The sequence below is a fragment of the Gigantopelta aegis genome, chromosome 4 (genome assembly GCF_016097555.1).
Source record: "Gigantopelta aegis isolate Gae_Host chromosome 4, Gae_host_genome, whole genome shotgun sequence".
NCBI classification, from domain to species: Eukaryota; Metazoa; Mollusca; class Gastropoda; order Neomphalida; family Peltospiridae; genus Gigantopelta; species Gigantopelta aegis.
This window is the reverse complement of record NC_054702.1, coordinates 35,345-50,344: the sequence shown is the minus strand read 5'-3', so window position 1 is coordinate 50,344 and position 15,000 is coordinate 35,345. Positions and strand designations below refer to the sequence as shown.

At 41.0% G+C, this 15,000-nt stretch overlaps 1 protein-coding gene across 2 annotated transcripts in view; it reads right to left on the bottom strand.

Annotated features, from left to right (window-relative positions):
• The window catches only part of LOC121369714 (blood vessel epicardial substance-like), a 52,774-nt gene that overhangs the window by 9,400 nt on the left and 28,374 nt on the right, over window positions 1–15,000 (bottom strand). For both annotated transcript variants that reach the window (XM_041494766.1, XM_041494767.1), the window contains exon 2: window positions 1,147–1,781. In XM_041494766.1, coding sequence (XP_041350700.1) covers window positions 1,147–1,712 — 566 coding nt within the window. In that variant the 5' untranslated portion in view covers window positions 1,713–1,781. The remainder of the gene's footprint in view (window positions 1–1,146; window positions 1,782–15,000) is intronic.

The following is a 15,000-nucleotide window of genomic DNA, read 5'->3' as shown; positions in this document are numbered from 1 at the left end:
AGGACCCAGGATGATCCTGCGTCCTCGCAGGATCGTCGTACGATTTCCAACGATGCCGTACGATATCGTACGTGTCAGGTGGACAAGTGAAAGTTATCTACGTGGTCATACGATAGTCTACGACATCGTCCGACGGCCGTACGTCGGTCGTACGACGGTCTTACGATGGTCTACGACGTTGACCATCGTAGACCATCTTTTGAACATTTCAAAAGATGATTTTCCAACCTACGATGGCTCTCGGAGGCCACACAATCGTACGTCGACGCAGGATGGGCTCCACGCTGCTCTACGATGTTCCACGATGCTACCATCCTAGCCCATCGTATACCAACGCAGGCTCTGTGGGACCATAGCTTAAGCAGTCTGAAAATATGTTCTTGGGTAAGGACTCTAGCTTTTGCATTATCACTATATGAAGACTAAAATAACATTTTGAAAAATTTATACAGATAACTAGCACGTAACCCAAGTTTTGGGGGAGTTTCTTGATGTAAAAAAAGAGTCCAAAGGAACTGCCCTAAAATTGCCCATTCCTTATTCGTAGGATTTTCATTGTTTCGGTGTTGTTTGTTTGTTTGTTTGGGGTTTTTTGTTGTTTTTGTTGTTGTTTTTTTTTGGGGGGGGGGGTTGTTGGGTTTTTTGTGTGTGCTGTTGTTGTTGTTTTTAAGAAGCAAAATAGGATGTTGAAAAGAAAAATTAAAGAAAGAAAGAAGTTTTGTTTAATGACACACAATACATTGTATCTACGGTTATACGGCCATCACATTGTTAAGCACCACAGAGATAATTAGAGAAGAAACCCGCTACCGCCACTACATGGGTTACTCTTTTCGATCAATTAGCAGCAAGGAATTTTTATATCCCACAGATAGGATAGTACATATCACGCCCTTTGTTACACCAGTCATGATATCACGCCCTTTGTTACACCAGGCATGGGGCACTGGCTGGAACGAGAAATAGCCCAATGGGTCCATGGACGGGGATCCATCAAAGAACAATTAAAGATGTTATACGCTCGTTCAATCAGCAACGAAACAACTGACATTTTCAGCGGGGAGAGAATAGGAAACATAATTGACACCGACTTTGCCAATGGCCATGCCACTTTAAAAAACAATAAGTTTAAAGACCCACACACACCTTCCTTTAATGAGCAGCGACACCTTCTCCCCACAGCGCGTGATGCCCTCAATAGCGTATATACTTCCTTTAGGCAACGTCACTTCCGCCCCCGTCTTTCTGAGGCGCGTGAACTCTGCCCACGTGACGGAGAGCGGTTTGAAGTGTTTCGAGAACACGGCCTCCAGGTGTCGGTGCGTCTGGACGGGGAAGTGCACCACGCACAGGTAGCCGATGTGCACGACGTCGATCAAGGTGAAGGCCGCGCTCCACGCGACCACGTCCACCATGCAGACGAGCAGCGCCCCCCACAGGAGGAAGAGGACGACGGCGATGAGGACGACGACTCGCATGAAGAACACGTGGTACTTGTAGCTGCTGGGCGTCAGGAAGGAGATCAGCATCGACAGACTGGCCATCTGGAACAGCGTGTGCTGCGCATCCAGCCAGCCTTGGCATGCGCGCGGCACGTCATCGCCGTCAGGGGGCGTGCTATCGTCCAGCAGCACGTCGTCGTGGGTGAGGTTGAGGAGAGACAAAAGCCGGCTGGTGATGCTGCTGTCGGTCACGGTGGGTATGTGGGACATGACGTCGGTGTTGATGTAGCCGGTGTCGCGGGTGAGGTCATCTCAGCCTTCAGTCACGTGGTGGTCAGTCTGAAACAAGAAAAAATCTGTTCATATATATTTAAAAATAACAATAATAATTTAAAACCCCAGTTTAGAGCTTCTGTGGACATCAGACCAACCAGGAATCAGGAGCAGGTCCAGGGGTTTGTAAAGAGGATTACAAAATTCTCAAAAGGGTCATTTGAGTTTATGGAAGGCCAAGGAGCAGAGATCCTAAAGGTGAGATCTGTGTGGTGGTTGTGATACGAGGCATGTTGCTCAGAGAGGCGTTTTCATCTTCTATATTGTGGATGATAATTATTACTTTTAAAGTCATTAAAAAGTGTACTTCAAACAGGCGGGGTGAGGTCACAAGACCCTTGTTACCCATTCTGGACCCGCAAGCGGGAACATCATGGTCCAAATGGCTGATTAACGGATAGCACCCTTATCCAGGTTTAACTTGTATCTGGCGGATTTACTTGAAATGTTGATACAGGAGCTAACCGGGTTTAAATGTATCCGCTTATCCAGGTTTAACTTGTATCTGGCGGATTTACTTGAAATGTTGATACAGGAGCTAACCGGGTTTAAATGTATCCGCTTATTGTGCACTTGGGCCCTGGTGTATGCAAACTGAAGTTGGAAACAAGAAACGGTGTGCGGAATTACATAGCTTGTTTGGCTTGCATGCGAGCAGCTGTATATATTTACATTGTCTAACAGCTGAGTTTATTTCAGTTCCTAAATACCAAGCATACAACGTGCAGGCAGCGGACGTGCTAACAGCAACTGTAACCACGTCTCTCTTACATAACTAACACTAAAACATCAAGCCACTGTCCTGGCCAGCCAGACCGGATAGTTAATTGTGTGTACCCGGAAAGCGTACTTAAACCTTAATTGGATAAAAGCGTAAAAATCACGTAAACATTATTCGAACTATAGTTTTAGCCTGTGTATAGTAAATCTTCCACATCAAATTAAAAACATCGCTGTATGAGACGAACCTTTGTGCTGTGAACACCCTCGCTGCCTCAACGCTGGCTACAGTTCCGACAAATCGGCAAGGGACGACTTATTGAGGTCATTCAGCACATTAGTTAAAAGATCCCGTGTTAGGTAAGGTCAGCACATTAGTTAAACGATCCCGTGTTAGTTAAGAGGTCAGCACATTAGCTAAACGTTCCCGTGTTAGGTAAGGTCAGCACATTAGTTAAACGATCCCGTGTTAGTTAAGAGGTCAGCACATTAGCTAAACGTTCCCGTGTTAGGTAAGGTCAGCACATTAGCTAAAATATCCCGTGTTAGGTAAGGTCAGCACATTAGTTAAAAGATGCCGTGTTAGGTAAGGTCAGCACATTAGCTCAACGATCCCGTGTTAGGTAAGGTCAGCACATTAGCTCAACGATCCCGTGTTAGGTAAGGTCAGCACATTAGTTAAAAGATCCCGTGTTAGGTAAGGTCAGCACATTAGTTAAAAGATCCCGTGTTATGTAAGGTCAGCACATTAGTTAAACAATCCCGTGTTAGGTAAGGTCAGCACATTAGTTAAAAGATCCCGTGTTAGGTAAGGTCAGCACATTAGCTCAACGATCCCGTGTTAGGTAAGGTCAGCACATTAGCTCAACGATCCCGTGTTAGGTAAGGTCAGCACATTAGCTCAACGATCCCGTGTTGGGTAAGGTCAGCACACTAGTTAAAAGATCCCGTGTTATGTAAGGTCCGCACACTAGTTAAACGATCCCGTGTTGGGTAAGGTCAGCACATTAGTTAAAAGATCCCGTGTTATGTAAGGTCAGCACATTAGTTAAAAGACCATGTGTTATGTAAGGTCCGCACATTAGTTAAACGATTCCGTGTTAGGTAAGGTCCGCACATTAGTTAAAAGATCCCGTGTTATGTAAGGTCAGCACATTAGTTAAAAGATCATGTGTTAGGTAAGGTCAGCACATTAGCTCAACGATCCCGTGTTATGTAAGGTCCGCACATTAGTTAAAAGAACCCGTGTTATGTAAGGTCAGCACATTAGTTTATTTCAGTTCCTAAATACCAAGCATACAACGTGCAGGCAGCGGACGTGCTAACAGCAACTGTAACCACGTCTCTCTTACATAACTAACACTAAAACATCAAGCCACTGTCCTGGCCAGCCAGACCGGATAGTTCATTGTGTGTACCCGGAAAGCGTACTTAAACCTTAATTGGATAAAAGCTTAAAAATCACGTAAACATTATTCGAACTATAGTTTTAGCCTGTGTATAGTAAATCTTCCACATCAAATTAAAAACATCGCTGTATGAGACGAACCTTTGTGCTGTGAACACCCTCGCTGCCTCAACGCTGGCTACAGTTCCGACAAATCGGCAAGGGACGACTTATTGAGGTCATTCAGCACATTAGTTAAAAGATCCCGTGTTAGGTAAGGTCAGCACATTAGTTAAACGATCCCGTGTTAGGTAAGGTCAGCACATTAGTTAAAAGATCCCGTGTTATGTAAGGTCAGCACATTAGTTAAAAGATCCCGTGTTAGGTAAGGCCAGCACATTAGTTAAACAATCCCGTGTTAGGTAAGGCCAGCCCATTAGTTAAAAGATCCCGTGTTAGGTAAGGTCAGCACATTAGTTAAAAGATCCCGTGTTATGTAAGGTCAGCACATTAGTTAAAAGATCCCGTGTTATGTAAGGTCAGCACATTAGTTAAATGATCCCGTGTTAGGTAAGGTCAGCACATTAGTTAAAAGATCCCGTGTTAGGTAAAGTCCGCACATTAGTTAAAAGATCCCGTGTTAGGTAAGGTCAGCACATTAGTTAAACAATCCCGTGTTAGGTAAGGTCAGCACATTAGTTAAACAATCCCGTGTTAGGTAAGGTCAGCACATTAGTTAAACAATCCCGTGTTAGGTAAGGCCAGCACATTAGTTAAAAGATCCCGTGTTAGGTAAGGTCAGCACATTAGTTAAAAGATCCCGTGTTATGTAAGGTCAGCACATTAGTTAAACAATCCCGTGTTAGGTAAGGTCAGCACATTAGTTAAAAGATCCCGTGTTAGGTAAGGTCAGCACATTAGCTCAACGATCCCGTGTTAGGTAAGGTCAGCACATTAGCTCAACGATCCCGTGTTGGGTAAGGTCAGCACATTAGTTAATAGATCCCGTGTTATGTAAGGTCCGCACACTAGTTAAACGATCCCGTGTTGGGTAAGGTCAGCACATTAGTTAAAAGATCCCGTGTTATGTAAGGTCAGCACATTAGTTAAAAGACCATGTGTTATGTAAGGTCCGCACATTAGTTAAACGATTCCGTGTTAGGTAAGGTCCGCACATTAGTTAAAAGATCCCGTGTTATGTAAGGTCAGCACATTAGTTAAAAGATCATGTGTTAGGTAAGGTCAGCACATTAGCTCAACGATCCCGTGTTATGTAAGGTCCGCACATTAGTTAAAAGATCCCGTGTTATGTAAGGTCAGCACATTAGTTAAAAGATCCCGTGTTAGGTAAGGCCAGCACATTAGTTAAACAATCCCGTGTTAGGTAAGGCCAGCACATTAGTTAAAAGATCCCGTGTTAGGTAAGGTCAGCACATTAGTTAAAAGATCCCGTGTTATGTAAGGTCAGCACATTAGTTAAAAGATCCCGTGTTATGTAAGGTCAGCACAGTAGTTAAATGATCCTGTGTTAGGTAAGGTCAGCACATTAGTTAAAAGATCCCGTGTTAGGTAAAGTCCGCACATTAGTTAAAAGATCCCGTGTTAGGTAAGGTCAGCACATTAGTTAAACAATCCCGTGTTAGGTAAGGTCAGCACATTAGTTAAACAATCCCGTGTTAGGTAAGGTCAGCACATTTAGGATGGACGGCTATTAGGTGTGTAACAGTGACAATGTGGTGAAATATCACCAAACAAACGTTTCCTTCATTCCCGGCTTCCATGTCGCCCCGAGCTGCACTCTCAGATTGGTCGGCTCCTTGTGAACAAGCCTCGGACCACTTTTTACGACGTGTGTGGAGGAGATAATCACTGGTTCCTCGTCGACGCAGCACGACAAGTGTGTCACAGTCCGCGGCTGAGAGTAGTTCCAGATTGAGATGAATGGCTTCGTGTCATCATTCTCCATCGCTATGAATCTCCAGATTCCATTATCGCCGCATGACCAGGTGCACCTAGCCACGAATTATTACTCACATCCATTACTGGGGTTGGTGAAATATGTTCTCCACTCGAAAGATTTCTGGGTCTGTTATAACCACAGCCTATTTGCGGGTGATTTACAATTAAAGATGCTTTCTCACAATGTGAATTTTAATAACGATCTGCACCATGTAAGTCTGTGGTTATTAAAACTGGAATATCAAGTATACGAGGTGAAATCAGAAGTTTGGTACCTTAATCATGTTTGATTTTGTTCTGAATATTTGTAGTTTCATGCAACTGATCTATTATTAACACTACTCTTCTTGTTTACAATATATTACGTATATGTGGGATGGTGCATATAAAACATGCCTTGCTACTAATGGAACAATTTAGTTGGTTTCCTTTAAATCTATGTCAAAATGACCAAATGTTTGACATCCAATAGTCGATGATTGATAAATCAATGTGCTCTAGTGGTGTAGTGATACAAAACAAAACTTTTATATAGTACTTAAAGTGGCAGACACTAGTTTCAACCCGTAAATCTACACAGTAAGTTTAGTAAATCTACACAGTAAGTTTAGTAAATCTACACAGTAAGTTTAGTTATCTACACAGTAAGTTTAGTAAATCTACACAGTAAGTTTAGTTATCTACACAGTAAGTTTAGTAAATCTACACAGTAAGTTTAGTTAATCTACACAGTAAGTTGAGTTAATCTACACAGTAAGTTCAGTAAATATGCACAGTAAGTTTAGTAAATCTACACAGTAAGTTTAGTAAATCTACACAGTAAGTTCAGTTAATCTACACAGTAAGTTCAGTTAATCTACACAGTAAGTTTAGTAAATCTACACGACCAAATGTTTGACATCCAATAGTCGATGATTGATAAATCAATGTGCTCTAGTGGTGTAGTGATACAAAACAAAACTTTTATATAGTACTTAAAGTGGCAGACACTAGTTTACACCCGTAAATCTACACAGTAAGTTTAGTAAATCTACACAGTAAGTTTAGTAAATCTACAGACCTAAACACATTTGGTTAAAGTTAGAACAGAGTGAAACAAGAGTCTGTGACGTTGAAACGGTGAAATATATTTTAAAATAGACTCTACGACGCACGTGCGTTTTTAAAAAATATGAAAAATGCATTTTGTGATATTAAAAACACCAGGATGACCAAGCATGGATGTAGGGAAATGGATAATCTAAAGAATAAAATGTAAGCAATGTCTGATTTCAGTGATCAAAATGGCTCTAATAGTGAAGGATATGTCTCAGTGTTTAAAAATAGGTCCCGTCACTTAGACGGTGACCTACCCCACTGAGGCCATGACTTTGATCAGATTGATACACGGAGTCGTCATCAGGTTACTCACCAAGGAAAGTGAAACTGAAATTCATACGGGCATGGTATGTCAAAGACCGTGGTATGTGCTATCCTGTCTATGGAATGGTGTATATAAAAGATCCCTCGCTGCTAATCGAAAAGAGTGGCCCATGAAGTGGTGACAGCAGGTTTCCTTTTAACATCTGTGTGGTCCTGAACCATATTTCCGACGCCATATAACCGTAAATAAAGTGTGTTGAGTGCGTCGTTAAATAAAACATTTCCTTTCCTTTCTCCGCTGACAGCGACACCACGTGGCTGTATTTTGTATCACCAAACTATGTGAGAAACGGCGAGTCGGACTGCAGCTTTCGGGGCGTTTTCCACCAAATCAAATGTCATAGACGATAGCGTATCACTTGCCATATATACCTTTGATACAAATACTACCAACCCTCACCCTTACAGTGAATCAGAAAAAAGTGAGGGTTAAATTGCTCATTTCAGAAATAACTGGAAACGCCCATGACTACCCTAGTTCCGCTATTTTCATAGGACACATTTTCAAACACAATGGTAATTGATACATTAACACTAGTTCAAATTAAATTACAATAATTTACTGGCCAGATGAAACAACATTTTATCAAAACAAACACTCTCACATTTGTCGCCAATAGCTATTAACTGCTCTATCAAATGTTGTGTGACCTCGAACTTTGTCCCAGCCGGATGTTATTTGGCTTAGTGCTACCTTCAGTGTGTACCCTGCTGTCACCTGACAGAACCAGCTGTAAAAGTAAACATTCTCAGATTTATTACTGTTCAGGAAAACACCTAAAACTGTTTTGTCCTCGATGTAAACAAGAGAACGAGAGATTGATTCTGCACCATGTTTTGGCAAGCACTCTTGTTACCGACAGTCGCCTCACTTTGTTACACTGAACGCTATAGTTTGTTGGCATCAAACAACGAAACGATGAACTGGCGTGTGATACTGTTATGTTTTAAGCCCACAAAAATGTAATTTAAAACAAAAATCGATACAAATAAAAAACCATTCTTCTTAACAAATTACAATAACATTAGATGGGTGAAATCTCCTGTTCGACATATGAATAAAGGCATGTGCCGGAGAAACCATTCTTCTTAACAAATTACAATAACATTAGATGGGTGAAATCTCCTGTTCGACATATGAATAAAGGCATGTGCCGGAGAAACCATTCTTCTTAACAAATTACAATAACAATAGATGGGTGAAATCTCCTGTTCGACATATGAATAAAGGCAAGTGCCGGAGAAACCATTCTTCTTAACAAATTACAATAACATTAGATGGGTGAAATCTCCTGTTCGATATATGAATAAAGGCAAGTGCCGGGGAAACCATTCTTCTTAACAAATTACAATAACATTAGATGGGTGAAATCTCCTGTTCGATATATGAATAAAGGCAAGTGCCGGGGAAACCATTCTTCTTAACAAATTACAATAACATTAGATGGGTGAAATCTCCTGTTCGATATATGAATAAAGGCAAGTGCCGGGGAAACCATTCTTCTTAACAAATTACAATAACATTAGATGGGTGAAATCTCCTGTTCGATATATGAATAAAGGCAAGTGCCGGGGAAACCATTCTTCTTAACAAATTACAATAACATTAGATGGGTGAAATCTCCTGTTCGATATATGAATAAAGGCAAGTGCCGGGGAAACCATTCTTCTTAACAAATTACAATAACATTAGATGGGTGAAATCTCCTGTTCGATATATGAATAAAGGCAAGTGCCGGGGAAACCATTCTTCTTAACAAATTACAATAACATTAGATGGGTGAAATCTCCTGTTCGATATATGAATAAAGGCAAGTGCCGGGGAAACCATTCTTCTTAACAAATTACAATAACATTAGATGGGTGAAATCTCCTGTTCGATATATGAATAAAGGCAAGTGCCGGGGAAACCATTCTTCTTAACAAATTACAATAACATTAGATGGGTGAAATCTCCTGTTCGATATATGAATAAAGGCAAGTGCCGGGGAAACCATTCTTCTTAACAAATTACAATAACATTAGATGGGTGAAATCTCCTGTTCGATATATGAATAAAGGCAAGTGCCGGGGAAACCATTCTTCTTAACAAATTACAATAACATTAGATGGGTGAAATCTCCTGTTCGATATATGAATAAAGGCAAGTGCCGGGGAAACCATTCTTCTTAACAAATTACAATAACATTAGATGGGTGAAATCTCCTGTTCGATATATGAATAAAGGCAAGTGCCGGGGAAACCATTCTTCTTAACAAATTACAATAACATTAGATGGGTGAAATCTCCTGTTCGATATATGAATAAAGGCAAGTGCCGGGGAAACCATTCTTCTTAACAAATTACAATAACATTAGATGGGTGAAATCTCCTGTTCGATATATGAATAAAGGCAAGTGCCGGGGAAACCATTCTTCTTAACAAATTACAATAACATTAGATGGGTGAAATCTCCTGTTCGATATATGAATAAAGGCAAGTGCCGGGGAAACCATTCTTCTTAACAAATTACAATAACATTAGATGGGTGAAATCTCCTGTTCGATATATGAATAAAGGCAAGTGCCGGGGAAACCATTCTTCTTAACAAATTACAATAACATTAGATGGGTGAAATCTCCTGTTCGATATATGAATAAAGGCAAGTGCCGGGGAAACCATTCTTCTTAACAAATTACAATAACATTAGATGGGTGAAATCTCCTGTTCGATATATGAATAAAGGCAAGTGCCGGGGAAACCATTCTTCTTAACAAATTACAATAACATTAGATGGGTGAAATCTCCTGTTCGATATATGAATAAAGGCAAGTGCCGGGGAAACCATTCTTCTTAACAAATTACAATAACATTAGATGGGTGAAATCTCCTGTTCGATATATGAATAAAGGCAAGTGCCGGGGAAACCATTCTTCTTAACAAATTACAATAACATTAGATGGGTGAAATCTCCTGTTCGATATATGAATAAAGGCAAGTGCCGGGGAAACCATTCTTCTTAACAAATTACAATAACATTAGATGGGTGAAATCTCCTGTTCGATATATGAATAAAGGCAAGTGCCGGGGAAACCATTCTTCTTAACAAATTACAATAACATTAGATGGGTGAAATCTCCTGTTCGATATATGAATAAAGGCAAGTGCCGGGGAAACCATTCTTCTTAACATATTACAATAACATTAGATGGGTGAAATCTCCTGTTCGATATATGAATAAAGGCAAGTGCCGGGGAAACCATTCTTCTTAACAAATTACAATAACATTAGATGGGTGAAATCTCCTGTTCGATATATGAATAAAGGCAAGTGCCGGGGAAACCATTCTTCTTAACAAATTACAATAACATTAGATGGGTGAAATCTCCTGTTCGATATATGAATAAAGGCAAGTGCCGGGGAAACCATTCTTCTTAACAAATTACAATAACATTAGATGGGTGAAATCTCCTGTTCGATATATGAATAAAGGCAAGTGCCGGGGAAACCATTCTTCTTAACAAATTACAATAACATTAGATGGGTGAAATCTCCTGTTCGATATATGAATAAAGGCAAGTGCCGGGGAAACCATTCTAAAGCAATTACATATGTAGTTCTGCCTAAACTCTCTGTAGCGGAGTCTTGCTGAGACTGTATGTCAGAATTATTCAATGCTTGACATTCAGTAGCGGATGATTAATGAATCAATGTGTTCTAGTGGTGTCGTTAAACAACATAACAATTATCTGTGTGCTGCTTATTGATGACAACTGGGTAATAAGTTCAATATATGGTCGAAAGGAAAGGAATGTTTGTTTATCTCAGAACATTAAAAGTGCAATTCTTTGTTGTCTGACATCGTTATTTCAACACCGGAGAGAGAGAGAGAGAGAGAGAGAGAGAGAGAGAGAGAGAGAGAGAGAGAGAGAGAGAGAGAGAGAGAGAGAGAGAGAGAGAGAGAGAGGCAACTAATTCTGACATACAGTGTTAAGACTTAAAAAGTTTGTTTTGTATAACGACACCACTAGAGATGTCAAACATTTGGTAATTCTGACACGTAGTCATAAAAGGAAACCCGCTACATTTCCCCATGTAACAAGCACTTTCCCACAGACAGGACAGCACATACCACGGCCTTTGATCATTTGTAGTGCACTGGTTGGAACTAGAAAACCCCAACCAGTTGAATGGATCCACCGAGGTGGTTCCATCCTGCGACGCAAGCAGCACAGGCGAGCACTTAACCGACTGAGCTAAATACTGTCCTATAGTCTTAGAGAGGAAACCCGCTACATTAGTCAATCAGCAGCAAGGGATCTTTTATATACACATCCCACAGACAGGATAGTACATACCACGGCCTTTTATATACACCATCCCACAGACAGGATAGCGCATACTTCAGACTTTTATATACACCATCCCACATACAGGATAGTACATACCACGGTCTTTTATATAAACCATCCCACAGACAGGATAGCGCATACTTCAGACTTTTATATACACCATCCCACAGACAGGATAGCGCATACCACGGACTTTTATATACACCATCCCACAGACAGGATAGCGCATACTTCAGACTTTTATATACACCATCCCACAGACAGGATAGTACATACCATGGCATTTTATATACACCATCCCACAGAGAGGATAGCGCATACTTCAGACTTTTATATACACCATCTCACAGACAGGATAGTACATACCACGGCCTTTTATATGCACCATCCCACAGACAGGATGGCGCATACCACGGACTTTTATATACACCATCCCACAGACAGGATAGCGCATACTTCAGACTTTTATATACACCATCCCACATACAGGATAGCGCATACCACGGACCTTTATATACACCATCCCACAGACAGGATAGCGCATACTTCAGACTTTTATATACACCATCCCACAGACAGGATAGCGCATACCACGGACTTTTATATACACCATCCCACAGACAGGATAGCGCATACTTCAGACTTTTATATACACCATCCCACAGACAGGATAGCGCATACCACGGACTTTTATATACACCATCCCACAGACAGGATAGCGCATACTTCAGACTTTTATATACACCATCCCACAGACAGGATAGTACATACCATGGCATTTTATATACACCATCCCACAGAGAGGATAGCGCATACTTCAGACTTTTATATACACCATCTCACAGACAGGATAGTACATACCACGGCCTTTTATATGCACCATCCCACAGACAGGATGGCGCATACCACGGACTTTTATATACACCATCCCACAGACAGGATAGCGCATACTTCAGACTTTTATATACACCATCCCACATACAGGATAGCGCATACCACGGACCTTTATATACACCATCCCACAGACAGGATAGCGCATACTTCAGACTTTTATATACACCATCCCACAGACAGGATAGCGCATACCACGGACTTTTATATACACCATCCCACAGACAGGATAGCGCATACTTCAGACTTTTATATACACCATCCCACAGACAGGATAGTACATACCATGGCATTTTATATACACCATCCCACAGAGAGGATAGTGCATACTTCAGACTTTTATATACACCATCTCACAGACAGGATAGTACATACCACGGCCTTTTATATGCACCATCCCACAGACAGGATGGCGCATACCACGGACTTTTATATACACCATCCCACAGACAGGATAGCGCATACTTCAGACTTTTATATACACCATCCCACATACAGGATAGCGCATACCACGGACCTTTATATACACCATCCCACAGACAGGATAGCGCATACTTCAGACTTTTATATACACCACCCCACATACAGGATAGCGCATACCACGGACTTTTATATACACCATCCCACAGACAGGATAGCGCATATTTCAGACTTTTATATGCACCATCCCACAGACAGGATAGCGCATACTTCAGACTTTTATATACACCATCCCACAGACAGGATAGCGCAAACTTCAGACTTTGATATACACCATCCCACAGACAGAACAGCACATACTTCAGACTTTGATATACACCATCCCACAGACAGGATACTTTAGACTTGACCGGCCTCGGTGGCGTAGTGGTTAGGCCATCGGTCTACAGGCTGGTAGGTACTGGGTTCGGATCCCAGTCGAGGAATGGGATTTTTACTCCTGATACCGACTCCAAACCCTAAGTGAGTGCTCCGCAAAGCTTAATGGGTAGGTGTAAACCACTTGCACCGACCAGTGATCCATAACTGGTTCAACAAAGGCCATGGTTTGTGCTATCCTGCCTGTGGGAAGCGCAAATAAAAGATCCCTTGCTGCTAATCGGAAAGAGTAGCCTATGTAGTGGCGACAGCGGGTTTCCTCTCAAAATCTGTGTGGTCCTTAACCATATGTCTGACGCCATATAACCGTAAATAAAATGTGTTGAGTGCGTCGTTAAATAAAACATTTCTTTATTTTACTTCAGACTTTGATATACTAGTCGTAGTGCACTGGTTGGGACGAGAAATAACCTAATGGCTCCACGGACCGACTGCGCACCAGGCAAGCGCTTTACCACTAGGCTACGCCCCAGTTCGGGTTTAACGGCCTTCGTTGGCTGTTCCAGCATTTTGCCTACAGCTGGTGAGATTTTGTGGATACATTTCCATGGGGATTTGTTATGAAACTCGTTTTTTATATGCTTCTTTTTTTTTTCTTCTTTTCTTTTTTATACTATTAATTACCTAAAGATACGTTTGTTATTAAAATAGTTGTACTTTTTAAAACTTTATTAAAAATAACAGTTAAATACTTTGTACTATTTTAAGCTATATTAAGACTAACAGTTGAATACGTTGCACTGTTTTAAACTATATTAAGATTAACAGTTAAATACGTTGTACCGTTATAAGCTGTATTAAGACTGACAGTTTGAGAGGCCCCCTGACTATAACCTACAAATCCCTGGCCGTGAGACTGTCGGTGTAAATTACGATGTTTCTGCTTGTACGGTGACTTAGAGACATGTCTGCTGGAATTACATCGTGGGTAATATCCATGTGCTTTATGCCGACATGCGACCAGTTCTTAGTTTTAATTCCCGGTGCAGCCAGTCGCGAAGTACCGAATTGGCCTCGAAGTGCACTCTGGGTATGTTTCTTATGACACGGAATACCACGGAATGTCACGCTGTGGCAAATGCATTTTGTACACGCGTGTATTTGTCATATTCCACGCCGATATCTCACATAGATTTCGAGTTCGATGTGTCAGGATTACAAAATGTTTGCCATTCAATAGCCGATGATTAATTAATCAATGAGCTTTAGTAGTTAAACTGTTTATTTATCACTGTCGTCCTGCGTTAGCAATACATGTGTCTGGGTGTAGAGTAGAGATAGTACCTTTCATCATTTATTATAATGTGTCTGGGTGTAGAGTATAGATATCACCTTTCATCACTTATTATAATGTGACTGTGTGTCAAGGAGAGATAGCACCTTTCATCATTAATTATAATGTGTCTGGGTGTGGAGGAGAGATAGCACCTTTCATCATTTATTATAATGTGTCTGAGTGTGGAAGAGAGATGGCACCTTTCATGATTTATTATAATGTGACTGTGTGTAGAGGAGAGATAGCACCTTTCATCATTTATTATAATGTGACTGTGTGTGGAGATATAGCACCTTTCATCATTTATTATAATGTGACTGTGTGCGGAGATATAGCACCGTTCATCATGTATTATAATGTGACTGTGTGTGAAGGAGAGAT